Here is a 20,349-nt window from a genome sequence, read left to right on the forward strand (position 1 = left end):
TTTCTCTCGCTAATTGTGTGATTGGGAATTCTTAGGCTTTGTTCATATGATATTCAGAGCCTATATATTGCTCCAAAATAGTATCACTTTGACCTTTATTAACCCTTTCGCGCCTGAGCCTGTTTTTGCCTTCGTGACCAGGCAATTTTTTCAATTCTGACCAGTGTCACTTTATGAGGCCATAACTCTAGAACGCTTCAACGGATCCTGCTGATTCTGACATTGTTTTCTCATGACATATTGTACTTCAGGATAGTGGTAAAATTTCTTAGATATGAACTGCGCTTATATGTTAAAAAAATCAAAATTTGGCAAAAATTTTGAAAATTTTGCAATTTTCAAACTTTTAATTTTTATGCCCTTAAATCAGAGAGTGATATCGCACAAAATAGTTAATAAATAACATTTCCCACATGTCTACTTTACATCTGCACAATTTTGGAAACATAATTTTTTTTTTTTAGGAAGTTATAAGGGTTAAAAGTTGACCAGCGATTTCTCATTTTTACAACAAAATTTACAACACCATTTTTTTTAGGGACCACCTCACATTTGAAGTGAGTTTGGGGGGTCAATATGACAGAAAATACCCAAAAGTGACACCATTCTAAAAACTGCACCTCTCAATGTACTCAAAACCACATTCAAGAAGTTTATTAACCCTTCAGGTGCTTCACATGAATGAATGGAATGTGGAAGGAAAAAATAAACATTTAACTTTTTTTCACAAACATTTTACTTCAGAACCATTTTTTTTATTTTCACAAGTGTAAAAACAGAAAATGAACCACAAAATTTTTTGTGCAATTTCTCCCAAATACGCCGATACCCCGTATGTGGGGCTAAACCACTGTTTGAGCACACGGCAGAGCTCAGAAAGGAAGGAGAGCCGTTTGACTTTGTCAATGCAGAATTGGCTGGAATTGAGATAGGACGCCATGTCGCATTTGGAGAGCCCCTAATGTGCCTAAACAGTGGAAACCCCCACAAGTGACCCCATTTTGGAAACTAGACCCCTTAAAGAACTTATCTAGATGTGTCGTGAGCACTTTGAACCCCCAAGTGCTTCACAGAAGTTTATAACGTAGAGCCATGAAAATAAAAAATCATTTTTGTTCCACAAACATGATCTTTTAGCCCCCAATTTTTTATTTTCACAAGGGTAACAGGAGAAATTGGACCCCAAAAGTTGTTGTCCAATTTGTCCTGAGTACACTGGTACCCCATATGTGGAAGAAAACTACTGTTTGGGCACACGGGGGGGCTCGGAAGGGAAGTAGTGACGTTTTGGAATGCAGACTTTGATGGAATGGTCTGCGGGTGTCATGTCGCGTTTGCAGAGCCCCTGATGTGCCTAAACAGTGGAAATCCTCCACAAGTGACCCCTTTTTGGAAACTAGACCCCCCCAAGGAACTTATCTAGAATTGTGGTGAGCACTTTGAACCCCCAAGAGTTTCACTAAAGTTTATAATGTAGAGCCGTGAAAATAAAAAAATCATTTTTTTTCCAAAAAAATGATCTTTTAGCTCCCAATTTTTATTTTCACAAGGGTAACAGGAGAAATTGGACCCTAAGAGTTGTTGTCCAATTTGTCCTGAGTACGCTGGTACCCCACATGTGGGGGGGGACCACTGTTTGGGCACACGGTGGGGCTCGGAAGGGAAGTAGTGACGTTCTGGAATGCAGACTTTGATGGAATGGTCTGCGGGCATCATATTTCATTTACAGAGCCCCTGATGTGCCTAAACAGTGGAAATCCTCCACAAGTGACCCCTTTTTGGAAACTAGACCCCCCCAAGGAACTTATCTAGATGTGTGGTGAGCACTTTGAACCCCCAAGTGTTTCACTAAAGTTTATAATGTAGAGCCGTGAAAATAAAAAAAATCATTTTTTTTCCACAAAAATGATCTTTTAGCTCCCAATTTTTATTTTCACAAGGGTAACAGGAGAAATTGGACCCTAAGAGTTGTTGTCCAATTTGTCCTGAGTACGCTGGTACCCCACATGTGGGGGGGGACCACTGTTTGGGCACACGGTGGGGCTCGGAAGGGAAGTAGTGACGTTCTGGAATGCAGACTTTGATGGAATGGTCTGCGGGCGTCATATTGCATTTACAGAGCCCCTGATGTGCCTAAACAGTGGAAATCCTCCACAAGTGACCCCTTTTTGGAAACTAGACCCCCCCAAGGAACTTATCTAGATGTGTGGTGTGCACTTTGAACCCCCAAGTGTTTCACTAAAGTTTATAATGTAGAGCCGTGAAAATAAAAAAATCATTTTTTTTCCACAAAAATGATCTTTGAGGCTGGTTTCACATTTGCGTTTTTTAGCGCTGGAAAAAAACGCACACCTGCGCATGCGTTTTTTCCCCTATATTTAACATGGGTGCGCATACCTGCGCGCTGGTAAGCGCATGTATGCGATTTTCATGCGCTGCGTTTTTTTGGGGTGTGCGTTGGGATTTTCCAGACGCAGCATGTTGCATTTTTTGGCCCTGCAAAAAAGCGCATGCGCACATATGCGCACGTTTTGCGCTAAAAATGGCCATTATAGCCTATGGATGCGCATATGTGCGCACTGGCATGCTCATGTATGCGTTTTTTTGCATATGCGTTTTTTTTTTAAACCATGGAATTTAGGGGTTTGGGTTAGAGTTAGGGTTAGTTAAGGGGGTTTAGGGTTAGGGTTATGGTCAGGGTCAGGGTTAGGGTTGGGGTTTGGGTCAGGGTTAGGGTTAAGTATGGTTTTGTTAAGGATTAGGGTCATGGTTAGGGTCAGGATTAGGGTTAAGTATGGTTTTGTTAAGGGTTAGGGTCAGGGTTAGGGTTAGGGTCAGGGTTAGGGTTAGGGTCAGGGTTAGGGTCAGGATTAGGGTTAAGTATGGTTTTGTTAAGGATTAGGGTCAGGGTTAGGGTCAGGATTAGGGTTAAGTATGGTTTTGTTAAGGGTTAGGGTCAGGGTTAGGGTTAGGGTCAGGGTTAGGGTTAGGGTCAGGGTTAGGGTCAGGGTTAGGGTTAAGTATGGTTTTGTTAAGGATTAGGGTCAGGGTTAGGGTCAGGATTAGGGTTAAGTATGGTTTTGTTAAGGGTTAGGGTCAGGGTTAGGGTTAGGGTTAGGGTCAGGGTTAGGGTCAGGATTAGGGTTAAGTATGGTTTGGTTAAGGGTTAGGGTCAGGGTTAGGGTTAGGGTTAAGTATGGTTTTGTTAAGGGTTAGGGTCAGGGTTAGGGTTAGGGTCAGGGTTAGGGTCAGGGTTAGGGTTAGGGTTAGTTAGGGTTTAGGGTTTGGGTTAGGGTTAAGTATGATTTGGTTAAGGGTTAGGGTTAGGGTTAGGGTTAGGGTCAGGGTTAGGGTCAGGGTTAGTAAAGTCATGGTTTGGGTAGTGTGAGGGGCCACCTAAAAATGTTGGAAAAAAACGCAAACGCGGTAAAAACGCGCTAAAAACGCATACAAACGCATAAAAACGCTGCGTTTTTTTCATGCATGCTCATAAAAATGCTTGAAAAAAACGCAGCAGTTGTATGCTTATGTATGCGTTTTTTCAATGCGTTTTTTTGCGGGAAAAACGCGCTGCAAAAAAAAGCAAGTGTGAAACTAGCCTTAGCTCCCAATTTTTATTTTCACAAGGGTAACAGGAGAAATTGGACCCTAAGAGTTGTTTTCCAATTTGTCCTGAGTACGCTGGTACCCCACATGTGGGGGGGGACCACTGTTTGGGCACACGGTGGGGCTCGGAAGGGAAGTAGTGACGTTCTGGAATGCAGACTTTGATGGAATGGTCTGCGGGCGTCATATTGCATTTACAGAGCCCCTGATGTACCTAAACAGTGGAAACCCCCAATTCGAATTCCAACCCTAACCCCAACACACCCCTAACCCTAGCCCTAACCCTAACCCTAGCCCTAACCCTAGACATAGCCCTAGCCTGCCTACCTGCTTTTTTTTTCTTTACTTTTTTTTTATTTTTGTGTTTTTTATTTTTTGTATTTTTGACTCATAGTAACGCCACTTCTCCTCTGATCTCACACTGGCAGATGATCAGAGGAGAAGCAGCGTTACTATGTGACAAGATCGCTGCCCGGCACATAGTAACGCCACTTCTCCTCTGATCTCACACTGACAGATGATCAGAGGAGAAGCAGCGTTACTGTGTGACAAGATCGCTGCCTGACACAGCTGTGCCAGGCAGCGATCAGCTGTGCCAGGCAGCGATCTAGTCACACTGTAACGCTGCTTCACCTCTGCTCATCTGTCAGCATGAGCTCAGAGGAGAAGTCGCGTTATAATGAGGGAGATCGCCGGGAAACAAGCAGCTTTCCCAGCGAGCTCTCTCATTGGCTGCTGTGACGCGACGTCATCAGGACCTGAACCAATCAGGTCTCGATGACGTCGGGGGTCCCAGCATGCATTGTGCACCGGGATCCCCGCGTTATAAGGTATGAGGGGGTCCCGGGGGGCACAAAACCGCCGACAGTAGATAAACGTCGGCGCTGCACAAAGCCCAGCAAGCGCCAACGTTTATCTACTGTGGGCGGTCGGGAAGAGGTTAAGTGTTCCTTATTTTTCAGTAATTTTATAACAAAATGGAAGCCAATCAGCAACAAAACCAACTATATCTCTATATAACGTAATCTGAATAGAGTCGATATGTAAATAAATACTTATAAGGAACCTGTCACCTCGAGCAGGTGCCTCTTAATTAATCATGAATGTCTGGTGAGTGGGGTGTATCTTGCCACTAATCTTACTCCAGTCAGGAACTGGAGAAAGATTTCTGGCATAAGGTGCACCACAGATCGACACCAATTAGACAAGCCGTGGGGTCATGACCCTGATATACTCTCGTGCCATCTATGCTCTGGTCAATTTGGGGGAGCCTGTAAGAAACTAGTGTGAAAACACCAAAAGTTTCAACATGTTTGATCACCTCTGATGCCAAAATTTTGCAATTGTTCAAAGCAATTTACGCCATAACTATGGCAAAAATTTTTTAATGAATTTGAGCCTTTATTTTTATATGCCGCACTTGTGTATTTTGGACCTGATATCTGGTTTTCTTTTCTTTGTTTTTTTTTTAGAATGTATTAAAAGTGCAAAAAAAAAAATTAAAGTAAAATAATGAATAGTGATTGACTGCATGTGGTTATTGAATAATGTACAGTTGAAACCAGAAGTTTACATACACTATATAAAAAGACACATATGCATGTTTTTCTCAATATCTGACTTGAAATCAGAATAAGCCTTTCCCGTTTTACGTCAATTAGAATTACTATCATTATTTTTATTACTTACTGCAAAGTCAAAAGTTTACATACATTTCATTGGTATTTGATACCATTGCCATTAAACTGAATGACTTGGGTCAAACGTTTGGGATATCCTTCCTAAAGCTTCTCACAATAGTTGGTCGGAATTTGGGCCCGTTCCTCCTGACAAAACCGGTGTAACTAATCCAGGTTTGGTCACTTTGCTCGCACCGGCCTTTTCAGCTTTGCACATAAATTTTCAATAGGATTAAGATCAGGGTTTTGTGATGGCCACTCCAAAACATTGACTCTGTTATCCTTAAGCCACTTTGTTACCATTTTGGCAGTATGCTTTAGATAATTATCCATTTGGAAGACCCATTTCCGCCCAAGCTTTAAAGGTACTGACACACTAAGCGATATCGCAAGCAATATCGCTATAACTTGTGACGTTATAGCGATATTGCTAGCGATATCGCTGTGTCTGATACTTACCTACAACCCGCTCCCCCGCTGGTTATCGCTGATCACGCGAGAACGTCCAGGACTGTCTCTCGTCGTCAGCTTCCTGCGGCGCTTCCTGTGGAGAGACGAGCGACGAGCGTGGAGCCAGGCGGGAGGACGCAGGATCGCCTCGTCTGACAGGTAAGTAGCGACCCCCGACCCCTGCGATGTCGCTGGTGAGATCTGCCTGTGTGGCAGCTCACTAGCGACCACTTAGCGATGTACCAGCGATCCTGGCCACGTCATATCGCTGGTCGGGATCGCTGGTACATCGCTAAGTGTGACAGTACCTTAACTTCCTGGCTGATGCCTTGAGATGTTTCTTCAGTATTGCCACATAATCTTCTTTTCTCATGATGCCATCTATTTTGTGAACTGCACCAGTCCCTTCTGCAGCAAAACAACCCCACAACATGAGGAACATTTTGAACAGCTGACATGTGCCCGCAATAGGCGCAGGTGGAATCGCGATCCACCTGCGCCTATTAATTAGTTAAACGCCGTTGTCAAATGCTGACAGCGGCATTTAGCTAGCGCTTCCGGCTGCGTGGCTGGAAATGTGGGCATCGCTGACCCCCGTCACGCGATCAGGAGTCAGCGATGCATTGGCATAACAACCAGAGGTCTCCTGGAGACCTGTATGGTTGTTGCTGCCTGATTGCTATGAGCGCCACCTGGTGGTCGGCGCTCATAGCAATGCTGTATTTCTGCTACATATAGGCGATCTGAGCATCGCCTATATGTAGCAGAGCCGATCAAGTAGTGGATGCTTCTAGCCTCCCATGGAGGCTATTGAAGCATGCCAAAAGTAAAAAAAATGTTTTTAAAAATATGAAACAAATAAAAAAAAATAACAGTTCAAATCATCCCCCTTTCGCTCCATTCAAAATAAAACAATAAAAAAATCAAACATACACATATTTGGTATCGCTGCGTTCAGAATCGCCTGATCTATTAATTAAAAAAAGGATTAACCCGACTGCCAAACGGCATAGCAAGAAAAAAAATCAAACCGCCAGAATTACGTTTTTTTGGTCGCTGTGACATTGCATTAAAATGCAATAACAAGCGATAAAAAGATCGTATCTGCACAAAAGTGGTATCCTTAAAAATGTCACACACGCAAAAAATAAGCCCTCACCCAACCCGAGATCACAAAAAATGGAGATGCTACGGGTCTCGGAAGATGGTGCAATTTTTTTTTAAACAAACTTCGGAATTTTTTTCACCACATAGATAAAAAAGAACCTAGACATGCTTGGTGTCTATGAACTCATAATGACCTAATGGCAAGTCACTTTTAGCATTTAATGAATCTAGCAAAAAAATCCAAACAAAAAACAAGTGTGGGATTGCACTTTTTTTTGCAATTTCACAGCACTTGGAATTTTTTCCTGTTTTGTAGTACACGACATGGTAAAAATAATGGTGTTGTTCAAAAGTACAACTCGTCCTGCAAAAATAAGCCCTCACATGGCCATATTGACAGAAAAATAAAAAAAAGTTATGGCTCTGGGAAGAAGGGGAAGGCAAAATGAAAATGCAAAAACAAAAATACCCCTGGTATTTAAGGGGTTAATCTGGCTTTTCTTTGTTTCTTTTGGAGTAATGGCTTCTTCCTGGCAGAGTGGCCTTTCAGCCCATGTTGATACAGCACTCGTTTCACTGCGGATATTGATACAATCATATAAGCATCCACCATCATCTTCACAAGGTTTTTTGCTTTTGTCCTCGGGTTGATATGCACATGTTGGACCAAAGCACATTAATCTCTGGGACACAGAACCCATCTCCTGCCTGAGCAGTATGATGGCTGGACATTCCCAGCTTGTTTGTGCTTGCATATAATTGTTTGTACAGATGAACAATGTATGTTTATAATGTACAGCACCATGGAATCAATGGTTCTATATAAATAAATAATAATAATGATGATGATGAACAAGGCACATTCAGGTATCATGAATTTGTACCCAAAGAAGAGCCAGACTTGGGCAAGTCCACAATACTCTTCCTGATATCTTGGCTGACTTCTTGAGATTTTCCCATGATGCTACACAAGAAGCAGTGTGTTTCAGGTGTGCATTAAAATACATCCACAGGTGTGTCTCTAATTAACTCAGAAGCTTTCAAACACATGGCATCATCATATGGGCAGTCCAGAATTGTTTAAAGGCATAGTAATCTTGGTGTATGTAAACTTTTGACTTTGCAGTAAGTACTAAAAATGCCTTAAAACATTCTCTATCTCTCTCCTTATTCTGGCATTTGGTAAATATTAATAATTATGGTAATCCTAATTGACCTAAAACGGAAAGGTTTATTCTAATTTCATGTCAGATATTGAGAAAAATATTGCATATGTGTATTTTTATATAGTGTATATAAGCTTCTGGTTTCAGCTGTTTATATATTTTTTCCTTAGTCAAATATTATGCAACTGTAACAATTACAAGCGAGAAAGAAAATATAGAGTAGTATATTAGTATTAAAGGGGTTGTCCCATGAACAAAACTTAATTTTAATCAATAGATCTTGGAATATTATCTTCCACAATTGGATGTGTTTAAATAAAATGTACCTGTGCTGAGATAATCTTATAAATGTGCCCCTGCTATGTACTGTGTAATGACCGTGTCTGACCGTGCAGAAACATGGTCTGATCATATCACATCTCCTGGGCAGAGGGGGACGCAACAGAGAATATACAGACACGACAGCAGGGGATCACAGCTGATTCTTTCTGTGAGCTGTGATCCCCATGCAGTAATTTCTGTATACTCTTTTCCTTCCTCCCCTGCCCAGGAGCTGTGGTATGATTAGATCATGTTCCTGCACGGTCAGACACAGCCATTACACAGCACACTGCAGGGGCACATTTATAAGATTATCTCAGCACAGGAACATTTATTAAACTCATCCAATTGTGGAAATTATAATTAATCGAAGATTTATTGCTTAAAATGAACTTTTGCTTGTGAGAAAACCTCTTTAATATAATTGGATCGAATGTTGACATGTGGTTCTTGCTGTACTAATGTGAGAGGCACCGGGGACTGAGTTACCTAACAGTCTGAGCATTTAGTTCTTTTTCGCACATTAGATTTTTATGTATTTTTTTGCACTAAAAAAATGTAGCATTTTATAGTAACAGTAAATGGATGAGATTTCTAAAATTTCATTCACGTGGTGTGTTTTATGCAGTTCTTTAATGCATATTATTTCAGTGTTTTGGCTTCCGTTTTTCCCCACTGAAATCAATGTGGATTCCAAAGAAAAAACGCATCAAAACGAATCAAATTGGTACCAAAAGCATATGTAATTTCGGTTACTGTTTTCTAGCCATAGCCATGCATAAAAAATAGCAAAAAAAAGGTGTGTAATCATACTCTTAAAACAATGATGTTCCTTCACTAGTGAACTCAAATAAGATTAGATTACTTCAGGATTTACCTGAAACTTTTCAGCATTGCTTCTCATGGCCTCCATTAACTTCTCCGTTTGATGACCTTGGTCAAGAGCTATTCGCAGAGCATCTTCAGTGCTGACTAAGCGATGCTGCAACCGTAGCACCTCTGATTCTGTAGCTGGATCTATTAATGAATATCTTCTCTGATCTCCCATCGACTTCTCTTTATCCTGATGTATAGAAATAAACTAGATTACAACAAAGAACTATTGCATGAAACGTTAAAAAAATAATTCCCTGGATAGTAAGTTATCCTCTGTCCAAAAGAGGATCCAGAGCTCCATTCTTTGCGATCCCCAGCAGTAGGATCCCCAGAGATCCCAAGAATAGGGCTTGGTAACCTGGGAACTGGACATTGCAGAGACCTGTCTTGGATTGACTAGAGGTGCGCATGCTTGACCTCCGCTTCAGGCATTGTCTATATGACATTACCTGTGTGACTCGGTCTTACGTACCAGAACCCTATTTTCAGGATCGCTCAAGTAGCGATCTGTAGGGGGTATGCCATATTACAGTTATACCTTTGCCTTTCTCGTTCAATCCGATGCTGTATGTTATCAGTGTATGTATATTTGTTAAATATATAATGGTACTGCTACACGACTAAGTGTATTACCATTTCTATACAATGGTACTGCTACGCTGTTTAGTGTATTACCGTTTATTGCTTAAGGTATTTATGTGTAGAATGCTATACTGTTGTAATGCAGCTATGTTTAATAGGGTAAGTGCAGTTATAGGATTGGCCACAAGATGGGGCACATTATAGTTGTAGATAGAGTACTGTATATAGGATAGTAGAAGCCAGCATATGAATAGTTAAGCGGTAGGAGGGGCTGCTGTGTGGAAAGCAAGGAGAGATGTTAGGTTTGGTAAGAAGGGCCCGGGCGCCCGAACAGTCCACATGGGTTATAGGCCCAGGACGCCACAGCAGGCCTGCAACGTTAAAGCAGTGAAGCCCAGCAATCCGGGGATCCTTAGGATAGAAGTACCATATTGAGTATCAGTATTGCAGCAGTTTGGAAGAGAAGAAAGAAAGCAGTCTGGGAAGAGTGCAGGGCGCAGATTGTCCAATATGTGGCAGGTCATTATGTGGTCTGATGCCCTTCAGTCCGGGGCGAAACGGACGAGGGGATCTCCAAATACAGTGAGCCTGGACAAGGAGGATGCTGCGGTACCGCCAAAGGCAGTATTACCCCGTAATGTACTGGAGGACATGGTAAGTAGTGCAGGGAAAGATGAAGGAACATGTAATGTGCAACCTGTGATTAATGCTGCGAAATACGTGGATGTCCTGAGAAATGGAAACAGTAAAGATGTACAGTTTCAAGTGGAAATGGATTGTGTCTCAATTCTTGCTAAATCATCTGCAGACTGCCTTCAGTGACACAGAAGAGAACCTGATGATGCTGGACCTGGAAACATAGGTATGCTGACTAAGGGACACTATGTTTATGTGAGGGGAGGCCAGGGTGTGATGGAGCAGAAGTCCTTCGCCACGACTACCACCCTGGCCGAACTTTACAGATCAGTAAGTTATTCCCTTTCCTTTGAATAGAGGTTAACTTGCTCTCTTGGGAACAGCCTTTTAAGATGTAATATGGATATTGTGGCTCATTCAAAAGTTAAAAAAATATATAAAATCAAATATCAAAATGTAATATTTTTGTTTTTACTCACTAAAACCAGCAACTTTTCTCTAAGTGCTTTGATTTCTTCTTTTAATTTCTGTTCTTTCGATCTCCAGTCTGCCTTATGTACCTCTCGGCTCAGGTCTTTCTCTGGCCCTGGAGAATGACGATTGGCTTCAAGTAGCAAAGCTCTTAGTTCATTTAGGCTCCTGGTTTGTCAGTGACAAGCAAAAAGTACAAGACCTTCAAAATACTATCATTTGATGTATTTGAATACATGAAAAACATAGGCCATACTACACTTCTTTTACATATTACTCAAACCTAATACAATATACAAGGCTCCCACCGTATGGTTAGCAAAATAAAGGGACCACGTGAGATTAAAATCTAATATATACTTACCTTGTAATGTCTTCACATCCTGTTCCGTCCAGATGTGTCCGGATCCCAGAATTCCAAGCGGCAGAAGTTCACCGACCGCCATATTGGGACACCCAAGTGATGGGTGTCTCAATATGGAAACTGCTGGTGGTACCAGCCTTTTGCGCAGTACCACCAGTGGAACACCGTCACACCACACACACTGTATACGCCGTACGCATCACACACACACACAAACACACACTGCATATGCCGTACGCACCACACACACACACAATGTATATGCCGTACGCAGCCTCTTGCGCGGAACACCATCGCCAACAAGCCGCCACCGAGATCAGCCGAATGATTCACTGACCGCCGCCATCTTTGTACAGGAGGAGCGTGTGCGCAGTTTTAATGTGACCGCCACTATCTGTCTGCACAAAGATGGCGGCGGTCTGATTTACTGCGCCTGGGCAAATTCCGCACGGGCGAGGTGAATCATTCGGCTGATCCCGGCGGCAGATGGGGTTTTCCCACGAACAAAAGTTCATTTTAAAAATTGTATGTGTCTGACCATGTACGGCGCATACCACATCTCCTGGGCAGGGGAGGAAGCAAACACAATACTGACATTACAGCAGGGGATAACAGAGGATTCATTTTGTGAGGTAAAATATTTCACTGACTGTTTTTAAACAATATTTTACCTCACAAAATGCATCCTCTGCGATCTCCTGCTGTAATGTCAGTATTGTCTTTTGCTTCCTCCCCTGCCCAGGAGCTGTGGTATGTTCTGTACATGGTCAGACAGAGGCAATTTTTAAAATGAACTTTCGTTGGTGGGAAAACCCCTTAAAAAGCAAATATCAACGCCAACATGGGGTAGACAGGTCAAAGAAAAGAGCACAGACGGGAGAAGTCTGCACATGGGGAAAGAGAGAGTGGATAGGTGGGTGAGCACATGGGGGGGAGAGATTCTCAACGCTGCAAAGCCTGCCCCCATCGTGACAATACCGCCCTCCCGATGCGATAGCATCAGATCTCCATCTAGTAAAAGTAAATAAAACCCTTTTCTACCTGTAATGAGTGCATAGAGATTAATACAGCTGGTAATAACTTAAAGGGGTGGTCTCACAGCTAGTAATAATGTAAAGGGGTGGTCTCACTTTCAATCTTAAGGTGGAAATCGCTTCTCTGGCTCTCTTCTTCCTGCTTGCCGGGGGTCGGTGTGCTCCTTATGATTGTCACTGCATGATTGGAGCAGCACAGGGCCACTGAAGCTCATCCAGCCATCAAGCCAGCTTCAGAGCAGCGTTTACAAGCTACATATGAGTAGCCAACAGTTTGTAAGTACACACTCCCTGCCTAGGAAACCGACCACTTCTCAGGTGGCCAGTAACCTTCTCAATGACCTGTAAACTATAGGATCAATAAACCCTCCATTCTTGAGAACAGAGAGAGTTTTCAAGAAGAAGTAAATTGCAAAGTTGATTATTTTATACAAATATTGTTTATAGATAAATCAATGAAAAATGTGTTATAGATATACTGTACTTGGTGACCCATGAGAGTGAAATAGCACACAGAATATAATTATAAGGAATCTGATATCATAGTCTGGTTTCTCTTACCTCTCTTTCTTGAGTAACTCTTGACTGATCATGACAAATTGACCCGATGCCTCATGGGACTTTCTGGAAAAAGCCTCAAGTTCCACCTCCAGTTTTTTATTATCTTTAACTAATGAATCCATCTTCTTGTCCCCTGATTTACATTTGCTCTCAAGCGCTGTTGGTTATATAAAAATTTACTAAGAAATATAATATCTTTCAGCATTTACAGATATGTTTTATACTATAATAACTATATGACAATAGAACACTATAAGTTAAAGGTGTTTTCCACTTTCAAGAAAGTGGACTTGAAATGCTCTAAAATACCTAGTACAACAAACAGAGCAGGTTCTCCCCAGGTTCAGCGCCGGATCCCCGCCACTGTACTTTAAGGGGAGATCTTCAGACTACTAAAATTTGTCTATTTGTAATACAAATTATTAAAGGGAAGCTATCATTAGAAAATTACCTTTTATTAAATTAGGTTTTTTTATGAAATGTATTTTTAAAAAGTTTTTGCAACATTTGTTTTGTTTTTGTTTTTTTTTACATATCACAGACTCTGTTAAAAATTAGAAATCTTGCAATTATCTAACAACACATGTACATTAGTCACAATGTAACAGACTCTGACCCCACCTATTGTTTTGAAGCAGCTAATAAGCATGTGCAAAGGTCATTGTGAAGGGAAGGGGAGCAGGGTCAGCTGTGATAGCACCTTTTGTGACTGCTGGATCCTGTGTTATCAGTTGTGTATAGAGGTGGAATCTGTCTGTGTCAAGGCCCCGTTACATGTATCAATGTCCCAGCGATCCCACCAACAATCCGACGTGGATGGGATCGCTGGGACATAGTTAGACAGACCCACCAGCGATCAGGAGCAGCGAGCATGCTGGTTTCCAATGTAAACAGCGGGTATCTAAGAGCCGTGCGGCTCTTAGATACCCGCTGTTTACATTGGAAACCAGCTCCCAGCGTCGCTGATCGCTGGTCTCTCACTGCCACACGCAGTGATGCGTGCTGGCCAGCGGAAGACCAACGATCAAAAAACGGCCCAAGACGTTCAAGCGCGATCAGCAATAGCCGGCAGGGGGGCCGGTCGCTGATACATGTCACACACAGCGATATCGCTGGAGAGATCGCTGTGGCGTCACAAAATCAGCGATCTCGCTGGCGATCTCGCTGTGTGTGACGGGGCATTAATCCTAAATACTCCTGTAAATGCTTCCTCAAAGAACAGGAAGTATGAATCTAAAAAAGCCCCATTGGCCATTTTGAAAATTGCAAGATTACTAACTGTGTTCTTTTAATAAAGATTATGATGTGAACATTTTTTTCTCTAAATTAAATGTAACACAAAAACTTAATTTAAACAATAAGTGACTTTTTCATGATAGCTTCCCTTTAAATGATGACTCAATTGCATATAAAAACACATAATGAAGTTATACATAAAACAAGGAAATACTGCTAGGTCTCTTGCATAAAAACCAAAGATATATGCTTACCATTTATTTGCGCCCTTAAAGATTCGATATGAACCGACATAGATGATACTTCTTTGTCTCTTTTACTAAGTTTGAGCTGCAGATCTAAATACAGAAAACAAACATTTTAACCCAGGGTATGCTACCTAGATAAATATGCATGGAAAATACAAAGAAATACATATTTTTTTAATGAATAAATATTGCATATCCAAGCCTATACAAAATTACAGGGCAGCTGCAAGCTGTGCCACATTCTGCCAGGTCTTGGTTGTCGCTTTCTATTAGTTTCGCTATACAAGTCCAGTGTCATTGAATTTGCTCACGGTCTTGTGTTTTGTACGCATATTTTTGCGCCAAATATTGTTTACATGATGCCTTCTAGAATTAAAAATGTGTTATACGAAAACTGCATTTCAGTTTATCCAAGCTAATAAAATTATTTTAGCAAGCCTAAAATGCTCTAAGTTTCAAAGTTTCCCAATAAACATAATAGAGGAAACGTAACCTCTACAGTTTGTAGTGGTGGACAAGCTGTGGATCACAGTTTACCTGTATATTGGAAAATTCTCCTACAGTTCTACAGGAGTAGCTGTAGGTGTGGAGCAACTGTATATAGACGCTGAAGCAGCTGAACATTGTTGACTACCTATGGATGTGCTAGCAATTAGCTTTTGATGGCAAGAACAGTGTCGTGTTCATAGTTATTCTTGCTGTCTGAAACTTGACAGATCAAACAGAATTCAATTAGAGCCATCAGGATTAGTTGTGATCTGTTTGAAAGTAATGGACATTATGGATCTGTTAAATAGGACCTTTCACCATATTTTTCATGTTGAACTGGACAAGCAATGTTATAGTGGCTTCAGAGCGGAATAAAATGTTTTTGTTTTTTTTAAATTTCACCTCTCTGTTGCAGATATATTAGCAATCAAAGCATTTGGCATCAAATGTGTTAACTTTTTTAAGTCAAAGTGGGTGTTATCAACTATTTTTCTGTGGTGGTGTGTACTTTTTCTCCCTGTATGAGATGCCCAATCATAAGCAGGCAGCAACACTGCAGAAAAAAAGAATGCGCATCAACAATAGCTTAGCTTTCTCAGAGTGTGAGATGTAAAGATTACAAGTCTGATCTCCTGGTCTAAGGGTACCGTTACACTTAGCGATGCACCAGCGATCCCGACAATGATATGGATCGCTGGTGCATCGCTAAGTGGTCGCTAGTGAGCTGCCACACAGGCAGATCTCACCAGCGACAAAGCAGTGGTCGGCGGTCGTTACTTACCTGTCAGACGCGGCGATCCTGACATCCTCCCGCCCACGTCCACGCTTCGCTCGTTGGCGCCACAGGAAGCCCAGCAGGAAGCTGACGACGAGAAATGATCCAGGACGTTCTCGCGCGATCAGCGATAACCAGCGGGGGAGCCGGTCGGAGGTAAGTATCACACATAGCGATATCGCTAGCAATATCGCTGCTACGTCACAAAATCGGTGATGTTACAGCGATATTGCTAGCGATATCGCTATGTGTAACGGGGGCTTAACCTCCTGCATGATTTGAAAGGGCTGGGAGATTAAAGCACAGATGACATATACCGTTCAGATAAGGTCCCTGAGGGGGAGGGGCAGGACAGCGTAGTTTAACTGTGTCACATTACATACCCTTCTATCAGTTCCTCTTACTCACAGCACTGTCAGCTCTGTTTCTTCCCCCATGTAGGCTGTCTGGAGCTGTGTCTTTAATCATAGTTCTGTTATGTTCAAAAGTTGTTTTAACCCCTTAAGGGCCAAGCCACTTTTTAAGTTAATGACCAGGCCTTAATTTTGAAATCTAACCACTGTGACTTTACGTGGTTATAACTGTGGAACGCTTCAATGGATCCCGCTGATTCTGAGACTGTTTGTTTTGTGACATATTGCACTTTATGATAGTGGTAAAAATTGTAAAACATTTCTTGTGTTTGTTTATGAAAAAAATTTAAATTTGGCCAAAAATTTTAAAATTTCACAATTTTTAAACTTTTAATTTTTATGCCCCTAAATCGGAGTGTTATGACACACAAAATAATTAACAAATAAAATTTCCCACATGTCTCGGTTACATCAGCACAATTTTGGAAACATAATTTTTTTGTGAGGAAGTCATAAGGGTTAAAAGTTGACCAGCGATTTCTCTTTCTTTCCAACAAAATTTACAAAACCATTTTTTTTAGGGACCACCTCCAATTTGAGGTCACTTTGGGGGCCTATATGACAGAAAATACCCAAAAGTAACTCCATTCTAAAAACTGCACCCCTCAAGGTGATCAAAACCACATTCAAAAAGTTTATTAACTCTTTAGGTACTTCACAAGAATTGAAGAAATGTGGAAGGAAAAAATGAACATTTAACTTTTTTTCAAATTTTTTTTAATTCGGACACAATTTTTTTATTTTGTCAAGAGTATGAGGAGAAAATGAACCACAATATTTGTTGTGCAATTTCTCCTGAAGACCACTCTTTAGGCATATGGCAGGGCTCGGAAGGGAAGGAGCATCATTTGAGGTTTTGAATGTAAAATTGGCTGAAATTGAGAGTGGACGCCACGTTGTGTTTGGAGAGCCCCTGATGTACCTAAACAGTGGAAACCCCGATAAGTGACCCCATTTTGGAAACTACACCCCCAAAGGAACTTATCTAAATGTGTGGTGAGCACTTTTAACCCCCAAGTGCTTCACATAAGTTAATAACGTAGAGATGTTAAAATTAAAAATCATATTTTTTCCACAAAAATGATTCTTCACCCCCAATTTTTTATTGTTCAAAGGGTAACAGGAGAAATTGGACCTCAAAAGTTGTTGAGCAATTTGTCCTGAGTATACTGTTACCCCATATGTGTGGGTAAACCACTGTTTAGGCGCCTGGCAAAGTTCATAATGGAAGGAGCGCCATTTGACTTTTTCAATGCAAAAGTGGCTGGAATTGAGATTGGATGCCATGTCCCACTTGGAGAGTCCCTGATGTACCTAAACAGTGGAAACACCCCACAAGTGACCTCATTATGGAAACTAAACCCCTCAAGGAATGTATTTAGATGCATTGTAGCACCTTGAACCCCCAGATGCTTCATAGAAGTTTATAATGTAGAGCCATGAAAATAAAAAATCATATTTTTCCACAAAAATTATCTTTTTGCCTACAATTTTTTATTTACCAAAGGGTAACAAGAGAAACTGGACCCCAAAAGTTGTTGTACAATTTGTCCTGAGTATGCTTATACCTCATATGTGGGGGGTAAACCACTTTTAGGGTGCATGTCAGAGCTCGAAAGGGAAGGAGCACCGTTTGACTTTTTCAACGCAAAATTGGCTGGAATGGAGAGCGGATGCCATGTCTCTTTTGGAGGGCCCCTGACTACACCTCTCAATGAGTGAATCTAGGGGTGTAATGATCATATTAATACAAAGGGTATGTCACAGAATTTTATACCATTAGGCAGTGAAGAAAAAATAATTACCTTTTTACCACAAAAATTTTGTTTTAGCCCCAGATTTAACATTTTCACATAAGATGTGGGTAAAATTGGCACCAGAATGTGTCCCACAATTTCTGTTTAATATTTAGAAATACACCATATGTGGCTATACAGTACTGCTTAGCCATACAGAGAGTCTCGGTAGGGATGGAGCGCTATTTGCCTCCTGGAGCGCAGATTTTCCTAGAATAGTTTTCAGACTCCATATACAGAGCCCCCTAAGTGCTAGAGGGCAGAATCCCCCTTCACACCCAAGTGACCCCATTTTGGAAATTATACCCCTGACAAATGTGAATGCTAAAGGTGGTTTATGCACACTGGGGCTCAGAAGTGAGGGGGCATTTGGAGTTGGGAGTGTAGAATTTGCTGAATTTCTTTTGGCTTTTCCAGAGCCTTTGTGCTACCAGTAACGTGGAAGCCTCCTATATTTTTGTTAACAGATGACAGACCTGAGTGGGGCCTTTTTTTGTGGATTGAGTTGAAGGTTTTATTGGGAACATTTTTCATAACGTATATGATTACATTTATCCGGCGCTCTGTTGTGAGTTCATTTTCCCCTTCGTCACTGAGGTCTGGTGATCTCCCTATTCTGGTAAAGGAAGGTAATGAGCCTGATTATCAGGCACCTGAGCCTAATGATGATGACTGGCTGAGTGGAGTCACTGACTGGATATAAGGCTGCCGACGCCCTTCTGCCCTGCGGGTGATTTCTCTGTGGACTCCTAGGAGACCAGTCTGATTCCTGCTCCTCTAAAGCTAAGTTTTCTGCTTTGCCTTTTAGCATTTGTGTTTTGTTTTTGTTTGCCTTGCTTTTCTGGATTCTGCCATTCCCTGCTGGGATGAGCTGAATTTCCTTTTGCCGGTTGCTCTGTCTTCAGAATATTCTTGAGTACTGACATAGTCTTTTTGAAGCCTAGCGTCTTCAGGGCCTTTTTCTCTGTCAGTCTGTTGGCTCTTATTTTCATAGGGTTTTCCACGGATTGCAGACAGCAGCCTTCCTGTCCTTTCCTATCTAGTTAGCTTGGGCCCCGTCTTTGCTCAGTCTATCTTTCTGTCTGTGTTGTGTTCTTTCTTCTTGCTTCACCGTCATTATATGTGGGGGGCTGCCTTTTGCTTTGGGGTCTGCTCTGGGGCAGTTTAGATTTCCCTTTCTGTCTTTAGGCTATTTAGTCCTCCGGCTGTGATCGAGGGGTCTAGGGCATCGTAGGAACCCCCCACGGCTACTGCTAGTTGTGTTGATAGGTTCAGGGGTCTGCAATCCGATAGCTGCCAACCTCTCTGGTTTTCTGGACTTAGCTTGCATTTCTGTTTTTGCCTCCTACGGTGACTCAATCATAACAGAATCACCCGCCACACCGCAGATCCTAGGGTACTCAATAGCAGGAAAGAATTGTGTTTAAAAAAAAAAAAAAAAAGAGTGTGTATATTCTTTCCTCTATATCTCTGAGGCCGTAGGGGGAATTTTTTTTCTCTCTCAATGGAGATAAAACAATTGTCTGATTGTGTGGAGCAGTTCGCTGCGGAAGTGCGGGGAATTTCCGCCTACCTTGCTCGTTCGCATGCTGTTGATCCAAAGATCCCTATACCTGATGTATTTTTTAGGGATCGATCTAAAATTTTGAGTTTCAAAAATAATTGTAAATTATTTTTTGCCTTGAAGCCTAACTCGTCAGGGAACTCCGCGCAGCAGGTTAAAATTGTCATCTCAATGCTGCGTGGCAATCCCCAGGATTGGGCGTTTTCTTTGAAACCAGATGATCCTATTCTGACTAATGTGAACGCATTCTTTCAAGCCTTGGGGTTGTTGTATGACGAACCTAATGCTGTTGATCAGGCTGAAAAGACCCTGTTGGCATTGAACCAGGGTCGAGATTCTGCAGAGTTGTACTGTCAAAAGTTCCGAAAGTGGGCGGTCCTTACTACCTGGAATGATAATGCCTTGGCTGCTCTCTTTTGGAAGAGTTTGTCAGAAGCTGTAAAAGATACTGTGGTGGGATTTCCTGTTCCCTCTGGTCTGGACGATTCTATGTCATTAGCCATTCAGGTTGATCGGCGTTTACGTGAACGCAGGATTGCACGAGAGGTGTTGCCACCGGTTGAACAGACGTCTGAACCTATGCAATGTGATAGAGTTTTGTCTAAGGCGCAATGTCAGGAGTTCAGAAGGCGTAATAAGCTGTGTTTTTTCTGTGGAGATGCCTCGCATATTATTTCTGTTTGTCCTAAACTAGAGAAACGCTTTGCACACACGTTTTCTGTTGGTGGTGTTCAACCTAAGTTTCTTCTGGCAATTACTCTGATCTGCTCCCTGTCCACATTTTCCGCCAAGGCTTTTGTGGATTCGGGAGCAGCGCTAAACCTAATGGACTTGGATTTGGCTAAACTTTGTGGATTTCCGATGACACCTCTGAAGACGCCTATCCCTTTGAGGGGGATTGATGCTACTCCTTTGGCGAAAAATAAACCTCAGTTTTGGACCCAGGTGGTCATGCGGGTCGCCCCAGACCATCAA

The 20,349-nt window shown here is 41.9% G+C and overlaps 1 protein-coding gene across 7 annotated transcripts in view; it reads right to left on the reverse strand.

Moving 5' to 3' along the window:
• Positions 1 to 20,349, reverse strand: part of CLIP2 (CAP-Gly domain containing linker protein 2) — a 188,119-nt gene that overhangs the window by 8,956 nt on the left and 158,814 nt on the right. For all 7 annotated transcript variants that reach the window (XM_073574816.1, XM_073574828.1, XM_073574855.1 and 4 more), the window contains 4 exons: positions 14,344 to 14,427; positions 12,854 to 13,010; positions 10,903 to 11,062; positions 9,207 to 9,392 (listed from right to left, as the gene is read on the reverse strand). In XM_073574816.1, the coding sequence (XP_073430917.1) occupies positions 9,207 to 9,392; positions 10,903 to 11,062; positions 12,854 to 13,010; positions 14,344 to 14,427 (587 nt within the window). The remainder of the gene's footprint in view (positions 1 to 9,206; positions 9,393 to 10,902; positions 11,063 to 12,853; positions 13,011 to 14,343; positions 14,428 to 20,349) is intronic.

The sequence above is a fragment of the Dendrobates tinctorius genome, unplaced genomic scaffold (assembly GCF_039654945.1).
Source record: "Dendrobates tinctorius isolate UK_male_01 unplaced genomic scaffold, ASM3965494v1 ptg000007l, whole genome shotgun sequence".
NCBI classification, from domain to species: domain Eukaryota; kingdom Metazoa; phylum Chordata; class Amphibia; order Anura; family Dendrobatidae; genus Dendrobates; species Dendrobates tinctorius.